This window comes from Oncorhynchus clarkii, chromosome 33 (assembly GCF_045791955.1).
Source record: "Oncorhynchus clarkii lewisi isolate Uvic-CL-2024 chromosome 33, UVic_Ocla_1.0, whole genome shotgun sequence".
NCBI classification, from domain to species: Eukaryota; Metazoa; Chordata; class Actinopteri; order Salmoniformes; family Salmonidae; genus Oncorhynchus; species Oncorhynchus clarkii.
The window spans coordinates 26,662,132-26,681,487 of NC_092179.1; the positions used below are offsets into that span (position 1 = coordinate 26,662,132).

The 19,356-nt window shown below is 41.5% G+C and overlaps 1 protein-coding gene across 3 annotated transcripts; it reads right to left on the reverse strand.

Annotated features, from left to right (window-relative positions):
• Nucleotides 1-968: 968 nt before the first annotated feature.
• Nucleotides 969-19,050, reverse strand: LOC139392850 (tetraspanin 33a). 3 transcript variants are annotated; one of them, XR_011629737.1, is made up of 9 exons: nt 18,633-19,026; nt 9,222-9,279; nt 8,507-8,634; nt 7,820-7,894; nt 6,649-6,744; nt 6,137-6,265; nt 5,780-5,941; nt 4,355-5,397; nt 2,475-4,171 (listed from the first exon to the last, which is right to left on the reverse strand). XR_011629737.1 is itself a non-coding variant. In XM_071141157.1 (8 exons), exons 1-8 carry the CDS (start codon nt 18,729-18,731, stop codon nt 5,296-5,298), a joined length of 849 nt encoding a protein of 282 aa, XP_070997258.1. In that variant the 5' UTR covers nt 18,732-19,050; the 3' UTR covers nt 969-5,295. The 3 variants fall into 3 exon arrangements, 1 of the variants encoding a protein (XP_070997258.1); XR_011629738.1 differs by having other exon boundaries at nt 2,510-4,207; nt 4,288-5,397; XM_071141157.1 differs by having other exon boundaries at nt 969-5,397; nt 18,633-19,050.
• Nucleotides 19,051-19,356: the final 306 nt, after the last annotated feature.

A 19,356-nucleotide genomic window follows, 5' to 3' on the forward strand; every position in this document is an offset into this window, starting at 1 on the left:
AGAGCCAAAGTAACAAAACCCTGTCATCCCATCCCCCTCTCCATGGGTAAAACTATGCCTTATAGGAATATCAAAACAATCTCTCTCCTGCCAGGACAGACTGCAGTAAGAAAGCCATCTGTGTACCTTTATATCGTATGCTTGTTTGTTTAATCGTCCGTTCATTTAGAGCCAATATTTCTGACACAACACATTCGTCAAATCAATCACAATCAAATGTTATTGTCACCTGCTTAGTAAACAACAGGTGTAGACAGTGAAACGCGTACTCATGGGCTCTTACCAACACTGCAGAATACAATACATAAATGAAACAAATAATAATATTTTTTTTAAATTGTAACACAAGGAATACATACATAATGAGAAATGATAGCTTGGCTATATAACTGGAGTACCGTAAGACACTCACTTTGTTCATTTCCAAAAACAAGTCTTTGAAAGATCTCCAAAGACCCATATTGTCCTCCACGACTTACATCTGACCGTACCTCCTACATTTGCACTTGTTGCTATTAAGAATGAATAGATTTGCAATCACAGACTGATCAGTTATGTTGGTGTGAACAAGCATTTCAGTAGTCTCTTCGATAGTACTTCAAATCTGTGATTAAACTAGAGTCTCACTTTGCCATACAATTGAAATCTTAGTGATTATGCGAGCACAGTAGGCTATATTTCTTTGTCAGCCCACTCCAAAGACTGTTCATTTACCACCACAAAAATGGTAACTGCAAGTTTATCCGCCAGTGGCATGCCAGTAGCCAGTAGAAAGTTTGTTGTCGTGGACATAAACAAGTCAATTATCCACTCCTTAGGCTACTTTGATTCTAAAAGATCAGACAAGATTGTCATTTTCTCTGCTTAAATTGCACAGTTTCTAAACGAGTGTGCAGCCTACTGTATGGGTGTTGGTTGGGGAATGGGATGGCCTGGTGGAATTATAAATAATGAATAACTTCATGGCATTTTGGATGTGTAAAAAAAGTTTGTCTTGTTTATTTCCTCCCAGTCCATATTAAATCAGTTTCCTAGGAGACCCTCATAATGGAAATGTGGATTCTCTCTCCCAGTTAAGGTAGCACTGCTCTTCACCCGAATGAGACCTCAAACTGACCAAGAAAACTTTCAGAGGTTGATTATACATTAACTGTAAATGAAGCCATAAGTGACTGACATTGGTCAGATTTAAGGTTCTGTCTATATCAACCAATGGGACAGCCACACTGTAGATTTAATGAATGTTTCATCATTCACATAGACAGATCAGCATACAGTCTCAAACAATCCTCTTCGTGCTTGTGATGTGATCAAAGTCTCTCTCTAACCTGACCGTTATAGGGCAGTGCATTAGATGTAATGCTCCAACAGCCTACCTCCTGCTGGTTGAAATGACAATGGATATTTTGTTTTTGGCCTGTGCTGTATGAATGAGGGGAGCCCCATGTTTCCCCATCATTCTCTCTGAGTGAAGCATTGGGCCTCCTTAAAACACACAGCAACATGGCTGTCTGAGAATGAGTCAGGGAGAGACCAGGACCACACACAGAGCACGCGGGCCCCTCACTGGAGCGCCCGGCCAAATCTCTCTTGCTTTCTCTGCGCACGCACGCACGCACGCATACATATTAGTAGTAGGGACTGTGCCTAAGTCCTGTGTGTTAATGAACCTGCGACTTCCTACAGAACACACTGTCGCTGATGTCTCAATGCCTGCCTCTGAATAACTTCCCCCATCACACTGACATTATGAACACCTGGCCTGTAGGCCTATAATGTTATAGTTCATGCAATTAGTTAAAACAACTGCAGGGCCATGTGCACAAAGCAGAAAGGTGTTTGGAGAAGAAGGGCTTCACATGCAGGAGTGTGTGTGCTCCCAAGCCCAGGCACATCAGATTTCAGGCCAGGAATGCATCTAAGCTCAGGTTTTCATTTGCCAAACGGGGTGGAGAGGAACCATTTTAATGTTTGACGTCTGACTGTTCACAGCTATATTAGACTTTCAGCCCCAACTAGCCTGGAATGAACATGAGTGTTTGCAATCAAATCATGGAACATTTTAAAATAAAAATACACTCAACTCACTTATAATTTCCCCTGCATTTCTATTTCAACATGTTGTGTTGTGGGCAGTAGCAAGACCATACTACACTTGTGTTAAGTATTGCAACACTGGCTGGTACAATCTGTGAAACTGCAGATTAGACAATAAAACAAAATACATTTGTGACACAAATGCTTTCACTTGATACTACTGCAGTAATAGAACATAGAGTTGTGTAACCTGTTGTCACAATGGTGATTATAGACACATTTGGAGAGGTTGGAGGTCAGTAGCCATTTATGCCTATATCCATTTGTGTCATTTTCTCTCACGCTACCTCAACCCCTATGTCCTCATCGCCCACCCACTGACAGGTCACAACAAGCCATCTGGGAGTACAATACAGGGAAAGAATGTCACGAGACTCTTAAATATACAGTAACACTTCATTTTAGACCACCGTTTCCACTGGTATTTACCTGGCGTTTATTAGGACAATTAGAAATGGTGTCATTGGGTAGTTTCTGGCACTAATTACATGAATTCAACACAATTGGTAACCAACTAGCTGATACATGGATTGGAGTGCTTGTTGTGATGATTCCCAAAGAAACAAATAAAGAATTCACAAGATATTGTCTTTACATAAGAGAGTAATTACCATTTTACCACGTAGAGTCAAAGTAAATACTCTCTGTACCTAAGGGGAATTGTGAAACTAATTTTGATATGTAAAAGTGTTTTTTTATGTTAATTCTTAGGATTATACATGGGTCAGTTCCTAGAATGAATTCCACACCCACCTGTACCGTTTAAATACAGTGCTAACCAGTAGTCTTGACCAGTAACAAACAGTATGTTGACCCACATTTTGAGAAAAAAAAACTGCTATTCCCAGTGGACCTAACTGGGTCATGTTCATTAGGAACAAAACGGACTAAAACAGTCCTATAAGAAGCGCTCAATTTCATTTTCCGTCGCGCGCTCTAATGAACACAACCCCTGTGAGGGGAAATGCCAACAGGGCTAGCCGACGGCCCAACATGGTTATGTTATGGAGAGTCACAGCATTAGTGTAAACTCCAGTGTTCCAGCGCTTGCCAATCTAAACACCAGTGCTTGTGTAAAAGGCGTTACGGAAAATAAGACTGTTTATTATAAAATCAGGCCTTTCTGTTGCGCTTTCAAATGGGGAAATCCCCTAGTAGCTCAGTGAGTAATAAACTACAATTACATTATTGGTCTGTATGGATACCCACAATGCTTCATATCCAAAATGTATGCTTTATTGAAAGGAATGTATTTACAGTCAATTTAGCTTGAAATATACACTTAGTGGCCAGATTATTAGGTAAACCACCCCGTTCACGAAAATGGGTCGCTCCTACAGACAGTGAGTCCCTTGTCAATGGCTTGCTCTATAAAGCATGCAGATAGGCATTCAGTTATTGTCGATTGAATGTTAGAATGGGCAAAACGAGTCACCTAAGTGACTTTGAGCGTGGTATGATCGTCGATGCCAGGTGTGCCGGTTCCAGGATCTCAGAAACAGGGCTTGTCTAGGGTTTACCGAGAATGGTGAGACAAACAAAACTCGTGCAAGCTAACAGGCGGCATCTCGAAACGCACAACTCGTCGGTCCTTGTCATGGATGGGCTATTGCAGCAGATGACCACACCAGGTTCCACTCCTATCAGCTAAAAACAAGAAGAAGCGGCTCCAGTGGGCACGCGATCACCAACACTGGACAACTGAGGAGTGGAAAAACATTGACTGGTCCAACGAGTCAGGATTTGGCGTAAGCAGCATGAGTCCATGGCTCCATCCTGCCTGGTGTCAACGATACATGCTGGTGGCGGTGGTGTAATGGTGTGGGGAATGTTTTCCTGGCAAACATTAAGTCCCTTGATACCAATAGAGCAACGTTTGAACGCCACACCTTGTAGAATCTATGCCCTGAAGAATTCAGGCTGTTCTGGAGGTAAAGGGGGGACAACGATTTACTCTGTGTGAATGGATTTGATGTAAAACTCAATTGTAATATCCCTTAAAATGTGTAGAAATCAATTGGGTAACACTTTACTGTAAAGGCTGTAGGTGCAATGATTTATTTAAGCAATAAGGCTCGAGGGGGTGTGGTATATCGCCAATATACCACGGCTAAGGGCTGTTCTTATGCAAGACGCAACGCTGAGTGCCTGGATACAGCCCTTAGCCGTGGTATATTGGCCATATACCACACCCCCTCGAGCCTTATTGCTATTTCAAACTGGTTACCAACATAATTGGCGCAGTAAAAATAAAGGCTTCAGGGATCAAACAACCCAGTTTATAAAACTTGTTATAGCATGCATGGCAAACTATAGTTGGGAGATTTAACATACACACAAGCTAAATTGACTGTAAAGCTAATGAGCTTTATTACATTACTTGTGTTTGCTCTTCCATATTTGAGAAGGGCCGACAGAATTGTCTTGTTCTCAACTCTATGAGAGTATTAGCGGATAACTGGATGGATATAAATAACAGATCAATGTTGTAAACGGCATTGACAAAAAAGTAACTGGACAGAGTCTACATTATTTCAGCAGGGTTTGGACTCCGGTTGCTGGGTTTTTTCCCTTTTCAATAAATTACAGATCGTGACATATTTGAGATGAGTCAAATGACGAATAGCTGTGAATGGAGGAGTTCTCCATTGGCTGTCTGGCTGGAGTACTTCCTGATTAGATGTGTTCCTTTTAGCTCCCCTGGGGCACAGGGTGGGCAGAGTTTCAACATTGACCATTCCATTGGTCATAAAGTGAAAACTCCACCCATCCAGGATACTGGGTGAGCTAAAACGAAACAAGCACACATTGACACTGTCCAGGCATCTGGACCTTTTCGTAACCTTGGTTTCTCAGCCATTTCACTGGTAGCTCAGTTGGTTCTGGTAGCTCAGTTGGTTAGAATATATACTGAACAAAAATAGACATGCAAGAGAGTCAAGAACGCAGAAAGAGAGCAGACTACCTCGACTGTTGTCAAATGGTGGATCATCCAACCAGAATCTTTGGCCTCAAAGCCAGTCCTTGCACCATTGAAATGATCAAGCAGCCTTGAAAATGAACACCATGTACATGAAAGCTTGAGCCCCATCCAGCAGAAGGGGGTAGAATTCCAGACTCCCACAACCCCTGGGTGACCCTGGGGTTGATGACCTAGTCCTGGTCCAGTTTGATCGGGTAGGACCTGATCATGCCAGGTTACTGCCAAGGGTCAGTACGGTGCTGCAGGTTGTAGTTCTGAAGCTCAATCTGGTCCTTTATCTGGTTGATCAGAATTTGAGACAAGAGGATCCCCACGAGCTAATGACAGAAAGAGAGAGAGAGAGAAAGAGGACACAGGAAAACAATAGAGGCTGGATGAGCAGAGGAGTGACTTTAGAGAAGTGACTTCATGTGGTTCTTGACCCTCTCTACACTTCTAGATGATGTGCCCATAGAGTTACAATGTGAACCTAAATAGACCAGGACTGGGGTCAAATTAAATTGAAGTCAGTCATTTCAAGAAGTACACTGAAATTCCAATTTAACAATTAAAATAACAAAATGTACTTTCAATTACTTCTTAATAACCTGAAAAGGAGAAGCTGTGTATTTCTAATGTTTGATTTGATGGAATTGAGTGACATCAATTCATATGGACCCCAACCCTGGAATAGACTCTACAAGTGTGTGTGATGTCTACCTGTGGGATGGCCAGACCCAGGGCGATGCCCCCTAGCATGAACAGGTTGCTGTGGATCCAGTTGACCAGCTTGTCGATGCAGCCATTGGTGTGGATGAAGGCACCAGCCTGCAGGAATGGCAGCTCCTGCATCCCCTGACCACACATTGTGTTAATGACCGCCTGCAGAGAGAGAGATACATTTTAATTACAATGCACAAGCACGTACATGACATTGCACATTGTGCTCTGTTGAAACTAAATCACACTTGACAATAAAGTGGAACATAAAAATAGCACACTTAACTGTAGCCTGTCATGATTTATTTACTGGCAAGATGATTGTAATACCCCAAGGCCCGACCTCTAACCCCTGACCTCATCTTTAGACAGCAGGCAGCAGGAGAAGGGAACAGAGCAGCGCTCTCGGCTGCGGTTGTCTGTGGTGCAGTTGAAGTACATGTTCTGAGACCAGTCGGTGTAGGTGACACCTCCACAACAGCTGAACTGAGGAGACGAGGACAAACAAGTCATTGGTTAATGGATTGTATAGCCTGTGTAGGTAACAGCTGTCAGTCTGTATTTGTGTGAAACTTGTTGTCAGTGTGGTGTGTAGATGTTGTCTTTTAACTCGGGAGCCTGTGAGACACATTTCTGATTAAGATCTATACAATGAACTGAACTGTTGTTTTCAGTTGAGGACGATAGAGGAACCAAAAAGGATAATCTCAAAACCTCGACCAAATCTGACAGAGACCCCTCAGTACTGAAAAAACAGTAGTGGAACTACCGTCGCTGTACAGTACTTGAGTTCAATATGTATTATTTGGGAACAACAAGTATTACAGTGAGAAAGTGTTGTTTCCAGTAATATGTGGTCCCCTCCTCACCTCTTTCTGACCAAAGTCGATGAGGTTCTGTAGGTCAATGTCATCCCTATAATGAACGATGGCATTGTTGATCATCTCACTCACTTTATTCCGTGCCTTTAGAAAATACAGAAAAGAAAGATGACATTTGCTTTAAATAATTTGTTTAGTCAATCAACTAATACACTCAATTGTACCCTGAGCAAGACAAGATTAATTCATTCATGTGGGAACACACACATTTATTTATCCTGAGTAAATCCTGGTAATATAATACCCCCATAGTTAGAAAATTGACCTGACTTTTTTAAAGCTGCATTCTGTCTTTACAAACATGCACACACACGCAAGCAAGCACGCACAGTGGCACGCGCACACTCAACGTTTACACGTAGTACGTTCCTCTGAAAACCAACAGCCTGGATGTTTTAAATCGACCGGTGAAGTGCAGTTGAAGGCAACTAGCAGCAGAGGGCGCTCTCTGGCCACAAGTCACAGACTGACAAACAGCCTAAAAAAAAATAACTTCCTCTTCTAAATTCACATTAGCATTTTTGTCGTCATTATCATATTTCTGACCCTTATCTTACGATAATTACTTAAATGAACTGATATGAGCACTAACTGAGCCATTTGAACATTAGAAAGCCAACCATATTCAACAGTCACAGTGTATGAAAGTCTAATCCAAAAGCATGGCTTTCGTTGGCTGCTCTTGTAAATATTGTGAATTCACGTCAAATCTTTCTCTTTTAATGATTTCTATTTTCCTATTGTTGTATATGCTGTGTGCACGTTTCAATTACGCAGATTTGATTCTGCACAAGAACTGCCCTTTGGGGACAGTAACAATCTATTGAATTGACCTCAAAGAGAGATGCTGCACTTCTTTAACAAGAACTGGAGAAGGACAGAATATTGGGCCAGGTCCAGGTATAATGACCTAGCTAGAGGCAGGGGTGGAGGAGACGGAACGTGAGGGAATGAGTTCCCAGAGTAAACTTCTTAGGGGGAACCGACATGTACAGTTTATTATGGGTAATAAAATGCTGCATGATACAACCAATAGAAATAATTCCCAGTGATACCCCCATAATTCCCAGTGATAACCCCCATAATTCCCAGTGATACCCCCATAATTCTATGAGAATTATGGGGGTATCACGATCCTTTCCTAGTGGAGATACAGTACCTTATCTGAGAAGACGAAGCCCAGGACACCTGCAGCTAGCTGCAGCAGAAAGATGATAGTCAGGAAGATGCAGAACTGGAGGAAATAAGGAAGGAAGGAAGGCAGGAAGGAAAAAAAGAAAGAAGGAAAAATAGAGAGCGAGAAAGAAAGAGAGAGAGAGAGGAAGAGTTCATCATTTGTTCAGTCTGAGGGCATGTCACACAAGTCTTATGGATAAGAATGTATTAGCCTGGTAATCTTTCAGGAGTCAACCCCCCCACATCAGCAGATAACCTGAGGAGGACTAAAGTATCTCATACTAGGCTATTCAAATGATAGAGCACAACACAGCTGATAATTGGCAGTGGTCCAATTCCAATATTTTTAGAATGCATCCTTCCTTCCTTCCAGCCTGCCTTCCTTGAGGAAGAACTGATTCATACGTATGGCTATGTGAAAGCACCATTTCTATCTTACTGCTTTCACCCACCAATCCTTAACAGATCACTGATTTCTTCAAGGAAGGTAGGCATGAATGTTTTATTTATCAAATACAAGTCTGCATTGTGGGGAATACGTTCGTAAGTAAGCATTTCATGGTGAAGTCTACACCTGTTGTATTCTGTGAATGTGACCAATAACATTTGATTTGATTTTGATTTGAGGGTGCTCTTTTAAAAAGAGTTAGAAGTGGGCTAGACCACTGACTGTCTGTAGGAGGCAGATGTTCTCTCTGAGGGAGCCCACACAGCCACAGAAGGTGATGAAGAAAATGAGCACCCCCACGATCAGCAGCAGGATGGCAGGGTCCACCGCTAGACAGGCCATGGCTGCCTCTGGGAGAGGGAGAAAAGGGACAGAGAGCAAGTGAAAGAATCATGTACCGGAGAGAGTGGAGAGAGAGAGTATACGTGAAGCGAAAGAGTGAGTGAGTGAGTGAGTGAGAATACGTGGCGCCAGAGAGAGAGCGAGCTTGATTTGTTTACAATGACTGAAGTTGGTTCTTATCTTAGAAGGAATTACAAACACAGTGGGGATATTCATCAAACCTTAGAAGAAGTTGTGAGCCGTTTGCATTTTTGACATTGTTCCTAACAGAGGGACCTTTGGAACCACATAAACAAAATGACATACTCTATAAACGTCCTGTACTGCCTTGGCATTTCTGCCTTGGTGTTGCGACCAGGGTCGTGTTCATAAAGGCACAAAACAGGAGAAATAGAGTGAAACAGAATGGGATGAGACTACCTGGTCCAATAAGAAACTCATTTTCGTTTTCCGTTTAAAAACGTTTAGCTACAGTATGGTGCAGGACCTAGGCCTATTGAACTCAGTATGAAAGCACCACTAGAATGCCATACAAACAGCTCTGGAAATTCACACTGAATGTAGGCATCCATTAAGTCAATGGAGGATCACTTACCGGCATGTTTCATCATCCTCGCGTAAATGCCAATAGACATCAACACCAATGAGATCATCTGATAAAATGAAAAGAAAAAAAGTCAATGTTATTTTTCTTGTTGTAACTAGGCATATGGAGTAGAACGATGAGACTAAATATGAACCTGGACATAGTGTCTTTGTGACAGTATAACACAGGAGAAAGACACGCAGTCTCAAATGGGGGAGAACAGGAGGGATTTAAACTGTCCAAGGCAGATGTTTTTATCTCAATATCAAATCATTCATTACCTTACTGTGATTGTTTGTTTTTGACCATTTTAATTGCAAACAAAAATACCCTCTTGGCAAAGAGCAATTTCTCAATCAAAAATGTTTCTAGGGTTGAAAACTAGCTGTTATTGGCAGAGGGGTTTGGAATTCTTTTTTTATTGGTCAATTACCAAATGTACTACCTGGTGATGTCACCAGGCAGGCCAAAAGTACATTTTCAAACAGCTCTTACAGTAAAGGGCATTATCATATTCACAATAGTATAGAAAACAGTAAGGAGGTATGTGAGAAACAGCTCTTACAGTAAAGGGCATTATCATATTCACAATAGTATAGAAAACAGTAAGGAGGTATGTGAGAAACAGCTCTTACAGTAAAGGGCATTATCATATTCACAATAGTATAGAAAACAGTAAGGAGGTATGTGAGAAACAGCTCTTACAGTAAAGGGCATTATCATATTCACAATAGTATAGAAAACAGTAAGGAGGTGTGTGAGAAACAGCTCTTACAGTAAAGAGCATTATCATATTCACAATAGTATAGAAAACAGTAAGGAGGTATGTGAGAAACAGCTCTTACAGTAAAGAGCATTATCATATTCACAATAGTATATAAAACAGTAAGGAGGTATGTGAGAAACAGCTCTTACAGTAAAGGGCATTATCATATTCACAATAGTATAGAAAACAGTAAGGAGGTATGTGAGAAACAGCTCTTACAGTAAAGAGCATTATCATATTCACAATAGTATAGAAAACAGTAAGGAGGTATGTGAGAAACAGCTCTTACAGTAAAGAGCATTATCATATTCACAATAGTATAGAAAACAGTAAGGAGGTATGTGAGAAACAGCTCTTACAGTCGAGCATTATCATATTCACAATAGTATAGAAAACAGTAAGGAGGTATGTGAGAAACAGCTCGTACAGTAAAGAGCATTATCATATTCACAATAGTATAGAAAACAGTAAGGAGGTATGTGAGAAACAGCTCTTACAGTTGAGCATTATCATATTCACAATAGTATAGAAAACAGTAAGGAGGTATGTGAGAAACAGCTCTTACAGTAAAGAGCATTATCATATTCACAATAGTATAGAAAACAGTAAGGAGGTATGTGAGAAACAGCTCTTACAGTAAAGAGCATTATCATATTCACAATAGTATAGAAAACAGTAAGGAGGTATGTGAGAAACAGCTCTTACAGTAAAGAGCATTATCATATTCACAATAGTATAGAAAACAGTTAAGGAGGTATGTGAGAAACAGCTCTTACAGTAAAGGGCATTATCATATTCACAATAGTATAGAAAACAGTAAGGAGGTATGTGAGAAACAGCTCTTACAGTAAAGAGCATTATCATATTCACAATAGTATAGAAAACAGTAAGGAGGTGTGTGAGAAACAGCTTACTCTGGGAATGGAACTCTTCTTCTATAAGAGCAGACCATAGTTATAACTCTATGGAGCAGATACACACACAGCCAGGCAGGAGCTAGGGGATGTCACTACGCTCAAGTGAAACTTAACATTCAACTACAGAAACTTTAAGCTGCTTTTCAGAACCAGAATCTTCCCCCTGGAGACCTCTGAATTGTATAAAACATTACATTTTTGTTTCTGTCTGATTGAGGAGAAAGAAAAAACCCATCCACACAGCAGAGAGTGGAGAGAGAGAGGTTACTGTAGCAGGTGAGGAGAAGTCATCTTCCTGCTACACACATCCTGCTATTAATCCTTTCTGGTTAAAGTCGGATTTTACCTTTCAACTACAGTCGTGGCCAAAAGTTTTGAGAATGACACAAATATACATTTTCACAAAGTTTGCTGCTTCAGTGTCTTTAGATATTTTTGTCAGATGTTACTATGGAATACTGAAGTATAATTACAAGCATTTCATAAGTGTCAAAGGCTTTTATTGACAATTACATGAAGTTGATGCAAAGAGTCAATATTTGCAGTGTTGACCCTTCTTTTTCAAGACCTCTAAAATCTGCCCTGGCATGCTGTCAATTAACTTCTGGGCCACATCCTGATGGCAGCCCATTCTTGCATAATCAGTGCTTGGAGTTTGTGTTTGTCCACACGCCTCTTGAGGATTGACCACAAGATCTCAATGGGATTAAGGTCTGGGGAGTTTCCTGGCCATTGACCCTAAATATTGATGTTTTGTTCCCGGAGCCACTTAGTTATCACTTTTGTCTGACTTCATACTGTGAGACTCACCTGCAGCCTCATCAGATAGCCCCAGCACTGAAGAGACACAAACTAATCAACCCTGTAGAGAACCTGGAAGACATGATGTGTAAGAAGCACAACACACTCATGGAGCTGTTCTGTAGGACTGACCAGACGTGTGTGTGTGTCAGTTCTGCACTGAGACTGACCACAAGACTCACCACACCGTCCCTCTCGAGGAAGAGTTTGGGGAGAGGAAGGCTCAGCTGGGGAAGACAGAGTCACAAGTGCAGCAAATGATCCGGGAGCGACTGCAGAAGATCAGTGATATCAAAACGCTCTGTGGAGGCCAGCAAGAAAGACGCAAATCGAGAAATAGCAGATGTGCAGTTCTTCACTGCTCTGGTGGAGTTCATTGAAAGAAGCCAGGCTGAGCTCATTGGGGTGATTGAGAAGAAGCAGAAATCAGCAGAGAGGCGGCCTAAAGGGCTCATTAAAGAGCTGGAGGAAATCACTGAGTTAAAGAGGAGAAGCACTGAACTAGAGCAGATTTCACACACTGAGGACCACCTTCACCTAGTCCAGAGCTTCCCATCCCTGTGCAACCCATGAACACCAGGGACTGGACTAAGATCAGTGTTTACTGTTATTTGTGTGTGGGGAACTTAAGGAGAGCTGTGTCTCAGCTGGAGGATACCGTTACCAAGGAGATGGAGAAGTTGTGTGATGCTGAGATGAAGAGAGTCCAGCAATGAGCAGTGGATGTGACTCTGGACCCTGATACAAAACATCGCTATCTTGTTCTGTCTGAGGACGGGAAAAAAGTGAGAGATGGATACAGGCAACACTCTCTCTAATAAGACCTAGAAAGGCATTGGAATATTCCCAGTGTCATGGGAAAGGAGGGCTTCTCCTGAGGAAGATTCTACAACGAGGTGCAGGTTGAGGGAAAAACTACTAGGTTTTGGGAGTAATTAAAGAGTCCACAAACAGAGCCCTCCTGTTACGGCACCCTGAAAATGGATTCTGGAATGCACGACTCCTAGGTGATTGGGTCTGTCCTATTGGTCGCACCCCAGTCTGCCTTAAGAAGAAGCTCAGGAGAGTGGGGGTGTTTGTGGATTTTGAGGAGGGTCAGGTCTCCTTTTATGAGACTTGTTCTCCACATCATATCTTCTCTTTCATTGGCAACGCCTTCACTGAGAAACTATATCCATACATCAACCCTGGTTGTTATGGTGGTGACAACTCAGCCCCATTGGTCATCTCTCCTGTCAATCACAAAGATTGACAATGAAATGAGAAAACATTGATTATCAGTTAACACCCTGCAGAGGTGCTGTAGCCCTACAAGTCCTGAACTTTTCATGATTCTTAACTCAACCATTGTGGTGACTTGAACTCAGTCTTGATCACTAGTAACTTAAGCCTTCTTCACATTGCAGGCCTTAAATGCTCAAATCAGTTTTATTTTCCAAATCCATTTAGGAATAGTGACTGTTCAAACAGAAAGTTACAAGTGACCAAATCAGATGTGTGTTAAGACTGCAGTGTTAAGACTGCAGTCATTTGGGGTGGCAGGGTAGCCTAGTCGTTAGAGCGTTGGACTAATAACCGGAAGGTTGCAAGTTCAAACCCCCGAGCTGACAAGGTACCAATCTGTCGTTCTACTCACTGTTCCTAGGCCGTCATTGAAAATAAGAATTTGTTCTTAACTGACTTACCTAGTTACATAAAGGTAAAAAATTGCTGACAAGGCTGTGTGTGCACAGGCTGATTGGTGGTGTGGTGCTCGTGCTTCCTAGCACTCAGAAGTTATGTAGCAGGCTAAGGTGACGACTCCTGCCATGGAAGTTTCCCAGTTGCTTTGAATGTTCAAAATCATAGTGCTGCTCGCCCACACCACGCCATACATGTGGTCTAAGGTTGTGAGTCTGGATTGGATGTACTGCCAACCAAAGCCTCAAAAGGATAAGATGATCCAACTTCAAAAGGAGTCCTTTTTGGCCACAGTAGTTAACTAGCTAGCTGGGTAGCTAGCTAGTTAACTAATATGTTTGTAAACTATTAACTAGCTAGCTGGGTAGCTTTCTAGCACATTCACTAATAGGTTTGTAAACTATTAACTAGCTAGTTGGCTACCACATGATCTTGTCAAACTGTCAACAGAGTAGCTAGCAAGCAACAAGATATGCCAAATAACAGTCTAAAAACCACTTGAAAATTCAGATTTGACCGCTCAGACACAAATCTGATTCCTGGCCATGTGACGTATCAGACTTCAAACCACCTATGAAGGTAGTGTGAAATGTGGTTTGAAATATCCTATTCCATGTGCTTTTTGGCTGTTCGGACTGCAAGAAAAATAACAGGTGACAATGGGATATGCAAAAAAAGGATTTGAGTCACTTCAAACTGCCAATGTGAACCAGGCTTTAGTTGTTCATTAAAGTTTCTCTCCTTTGCATAATTCAATGTGCTACCTACAACTCTTGTAATACCTAACAAACCTTACTAATATACATTGAACAAAAATATAAAACCCAACATGCAAAGTGTTGGTCCCATGTTTCATGAGCTGAAATAAAGGATGCCAGAAATGTTCCATATGCACAAAAAGCTTTTCTTTCAAATACTATGCACACATTTGTTTACATCCCTGTTAGTGAGTATTTCTCCATTGCCAAGAGAATCCATCCACCTGCCAGGTGTAGCATATCAATAATATGATCATAGAGCATGATCCTTACACAGGTGCACCTTGTGTTGGGGACAATCATGTGCAGTTTTGTCACACAACACAATGCCACAGATGTCTCAAGTTGAGGGCGCGTGCAATCGGTATGCCGATTACAGGAAAGTCCACCAGAGCTGTGGCCAGATAAATGAATGTTAATTTCTCTACCATAAGCCACCTCCGTTGTTTTAGAGAATTTGGCAGTACATCCATCCAGACTCACAACCTTAGACCACATGTATGGCGTGGTGTGGGCGAGCAGTTTGCTGATGTCAATGTTATGAACAAAGTGCCCCATGGTGGCGGTGGGGTTATGGTATCGGCAGGCATAAGCTACGGACAATAAGAAGAATTTCATTGCATCACTGGCAATTTGAATGCACAGAGTTACCGTGACGAGATCCTAAGGCCCAGTTTATATTTTTGTTCAGTATACTAAGCTAGCTATTTTTCTTTACGCTGTGAACTGTAGCTTGAAAGATTGTTGGAGCACAAGCTTTAGCATAAGCAAGGAACTTGTGACTCAACTACAACGCTAGTGACTTGGGACTCTAGTGGGACTTGAGGTTTAGTCACTTGACTACAATACTAGCAATGTGTACGTAACTTAAAACAAAAACAATTCAGTGCATGTCAGAACAGAACCATTGCAAAGTGGGTGTGCTGTAGTATTTACACTAGTTTTAGTCAGAGTGAGTAAAAGTGGCATACAATGTAAAACTAAATTGGATTCTCAAATATACAGTTTAGCACACCGAGAATCATATAACAGAACCGACGAACAACGTTCAACTAGTGACGTTATCCATAATAGGCTGATGGGTCACAGTTCAGAACTAGTGAGTTGGGATGTGTTCTGTTCTATAGAGTTGGTTCTCGTTTGACTAAATAAGCAACTTGGCAGCGATCAGAGGGCTTTTATTATAATGGCACTTTCACTTTGAACTCCAACCTGTAGCTTCACCAACATAACAGGGAGCACACAGCAACCCCTCTCCCACTCCAGTATCCAGTTTCCACACCTTGCACTTTGGAGGGAAAAGCCTAGTCTGTCCTCCGAGTAAGGACCAGTCTTCCTCTGCACAAAGGAAGCTAAATGGATAGTTTACAAAACCATTGTTATCTATGCAAAGATAGAGAATAAACTCGAGCCATCTACCCAGTCATTAGTTTGAGTTGAGCGATTCATTGGTTGTGGTGTAAATTCTGCCCTCTAAGTTATTTCGGGAAAATGGAAACAGAAAATGGGCGACCTTCCTACAGCTCTGTACCTCAAATGGAATTGCCATGTGGTCACTAGAGATAGATATCTTTCTTGGTGGTTTGTTCAGATAACCTCTCACACCATAGTTCACACCATAGTTCACATTTGTAGCAATCCTGATGACTCCCTCGCTTTTAACAGTCTACGCAGGGTGTTAGATGTGTCCTTCCAGACACATTCTCCAGCTAGCCAGAGGGGGTGAAAAACTACGTCAAAAATGCATTCCTCACAGCCAGAGATGCAAGTTTTTACAAGATCTTATCCTGTTTGCACAAGGCCGAAGAGTAGGTCTTTGACTTGTGGTACGTTGTGAGGGACTGGGCTGTAACAATCAGGAGTTTGTTTTTAGGACGTCCATGTTCAAACTTGTAAATCAATGTAGAAGTGGCCAGGGATGGGGGGGGGGGGGGGGCTGGTTCCGTCTGTGAAATCTTTTTGACGTAAAAAATTGTTTATGGTGAATGAAATTATTTTACATTAGTGTGTTCTTGAGTTACTCTTTTCCCATGCCACTTCTGCAGGTGACCCATGTGGTAAATTTAGCAGATGTAATGCTACCATTACTGTACATAATGAAGAATCAAACCTGAAAGGGAAGTATTTTGAGGGAACATCCAGGTGTGGATACACTGACACTGTAGCCTACATGTTGTTTTGCACACAGCTAACCTCAAGCCCTGTCATTTCCTGTCTATGAATCTGCCTTTATCTGCTATGCATAGGAAGGATTAGCTCTGGTCTCTTCACACAACCAGAAAGAGTTGCCTCTGCTAGTTAATTAACTCCTCTCTGTTAGTAGAGGAATGCCTACTAAACACCCTGGACCAGAGCTAAGGTGTTAGTAGAGGAACGTGTACTAACACCCTGGACCAGAGCTAAGGTGTTAGTGGAGGAATGCCTACTAAACACCCTGGACCAGAGCTAAGGTGTTAGTAGAGGAAGAACCTACTAAACACCCTGGACCAGAGCTAAGATGTTAGTAAAGGAATACGTACTAACACCCTGGACCAGAGCTAAGGTAGGCCAACGTTTATGCTAGGTTTCCGCTAGTTATGGAATGTAAACACAGCAGAACTGGACATAAATCCACGTCAAAACCTATTAACACTGCAAAGCAGTACGGACTAAAACCCAACACTGGAAATCGCAGTCTGCAATAACAAGGCTGCTTGTTCTTGCGTCTTAGTCAGAAATCCCCTTAGTGTTGAACAGTGAGTGAAAGTTACGGTTCCCCCAAGCACCTGACAGTAGGCTGACATCTGTACTATCAATTTGCGTAGTTCGCAAACTTCTGCTTCCAGAGTTGTTAATGTTTAACAGCTGGCTGCCTTTTCATAGTCGTTATAGATATTCTGTACTCAAGGACAACGTTTGGGGAAGTAGCTAAATCAGTCGGCATGCTGACAATCATAAACAAAGCAGATGTCATGAGATCAGGAGCATTCAGAGTGGCACATTTTCCCCCCAGATGTTTTTCTATTGAACAGATCGTGAGAGATGATGGCAGTGGGGAAAGAGAGAGCGAGGGGTTGTGTCAAAGGGCACTAGGCCAGATTCTAGCCTTTGCCGACACTATAGACAAGTGTGCCTACACTGACAGCCAAGGCATGGGATGATTGCCTATGCTGTGTGATGTTAAAGCAGGGCCCATATCAAAGTTATGAACTCAATACAGAACACCAAGCCTGGATATTTCAAAGAGCTCCTAATGTGTCATAGGTCGCTCAGAACAGCACCGACTCTAGTGTCATCACCATCAAAGGCACATCAGTGCTTGGTGACACAGTGATTTGGGGGGGGGGGGGGGGGGGGCAAGATTAGTTTCTGATAGACAAACATGCAAAATACAACTGTAACAAGCATTTGATGAGGTCTAGCAACAACAAAAAAGAAGAGAGCAAATAGCCCTCTCACAGATAGCTGTTTCAACAGCTTTCTAGGACGTGATTGAAGTATCTAAGAGGCATATTTGATACACTCATTTGACTGCTAAACAGATTTGGAGAGGAGAGTGCATGGGCCCCCTTTTCACAGAACCCCATGTTACACCATCAGCATATGAATAAATGAAACTTTGCGTTGCTTGGCAACAGCTTGGTTAAAAAAAGAAGTTGTGACAGTGGACTGGCGTATACAGAGCAGTGTATATTGGAGTTTTGTTTGCTGCTCCTAGTGGTTTTCACATTATTATTAAATGAGAGTCTGGATCCCCTCTATATAAAGCCTATTAATTTAGGTCTAAACGTATTCTAGCAGCCAACGTCTATCAAGACCAGGTCCATTATTAATGGAGTAAAATTGGTTATTTAAACACAAATGAGTTCCAAAACAAGGTGACACTTTGACCAATGAGAGAGCTGCAAGGGATGTGCAGGCATTTCTTAGCATACCTGTAGCTCCATTCCTCACCACTATCACAGCTGTGATGTTGTAGCTGCTGTTTAAACATGTTCATCAGCAAATAAGCACTCCTTTAGTATGACACCAGTAGGAGTCATTGGTGTCAAACATGAAGCAGAATACAACCTTTATTTCATGTACTCCTTTGAATAGGCAATATTGGTTATTTTCCACGGTTAAGGATTGATTATGATTGTTTTGTAGCATAGACGCAAAGGCATAAAAACATAGCTAAATGTTTCATCCTATTGAAGACATGATTGTAACACATGTTGTGGGGCTATGTGGGATTTAGAAAGAACGTGTCTTGTTAGTGAGGCTGGTTTTCTCATGCATTCACACAATAACAAATTAACAGCCTAAATCAATGGTTAACCAGTCTTCACAGCAAAGTAGACTAAATTACTGGAAGTTGCTCACGTCCAATGAAAGCTATAGCCTAACAGCAAATGGATATTTACAATTTGTACAATTAAAATGTGTGCGTAAACTTAAATTAGGCAGAGTGAGGTGCACAGATTACACAAAATCATCAGACAAAACCAGCAGAAGTCTAAACATATTAAATACTTACCCAAAATATTAAATTAAAAAGGAAAAGTAGATATTTGACAACTGGGCTGACAAAGCTGAACTCTTTGTCGTAAGTCGCCAGCGCGGCTCTTTTCCCCATGGTTAAAAATCAGAATACCCAATCCGTGCGTAAATGTTGGCTATCACCTTCCTTGGTCTTTCCGCAATAGTCCAGGTAAATCAAAGCATTCATACGTGCGTTTATAGCTACTTTTTTTTATTTATTTACGGAGTAAATTACAGTAGTCTACGTTGTAGAGCGAGTCACTTCTCACCCTCGGTGGTGCTGGATTCCTATTACATTTCCTTATTCAGACAAGTCTAGAGAAAATAGGCTACAAACACAACAGAGACACGATCAAAAGCCTACAGCAGCAGCGCAACCTTGGGTTTGTAAAGAGGGCGTCTTTCTCAGTATTGTGCGACGTGAGTCACCTGTTTCAAAATTGCTAGTGCTACTGTGATTAAGGATTAACGGATGTAGCCGAATATGTAACTTTAAATTTGTTTGGTATCTGCAATGTAATCAATTACAAAACAATACAAAATAAAAAACTATTAATTTGCTTTAATGAATTAAAACATGATTAACAAACCAATTTTATGTTTGAGGCTATTGTTTGAGGTGCATTTGACTACATAAGATAAAACTGGTACACAAATTACACAATAAATACACACTTGCTCAATTTTACATGATTTATAGTAAGTAACACGGTGTCAAA

Coding starts and splice junctions, on each gene's coding strand:
- LOC139392850 (XM_071141157.1), bottom strand. CDS start 18,731: ATGGGGAAAAGAGCCGCGCTGGCGACTTACGACAAAGAGTTCAGCTTT. Junction 7,895..8,506: donor ACATCTGCCTCCTACAGACA/GTCAGTGGTCTA, acceptor TATTTCCTCCAG/TTCTGCATCTTCCTGACTAT. Junction 6,266..6,648: donor TCGACTTTGGTCAGAAAGAG/GTGAGGAGGGGA, acceptor TCGTCTCCTCAG/TTCAGCTGTTGTGGAGGTGT.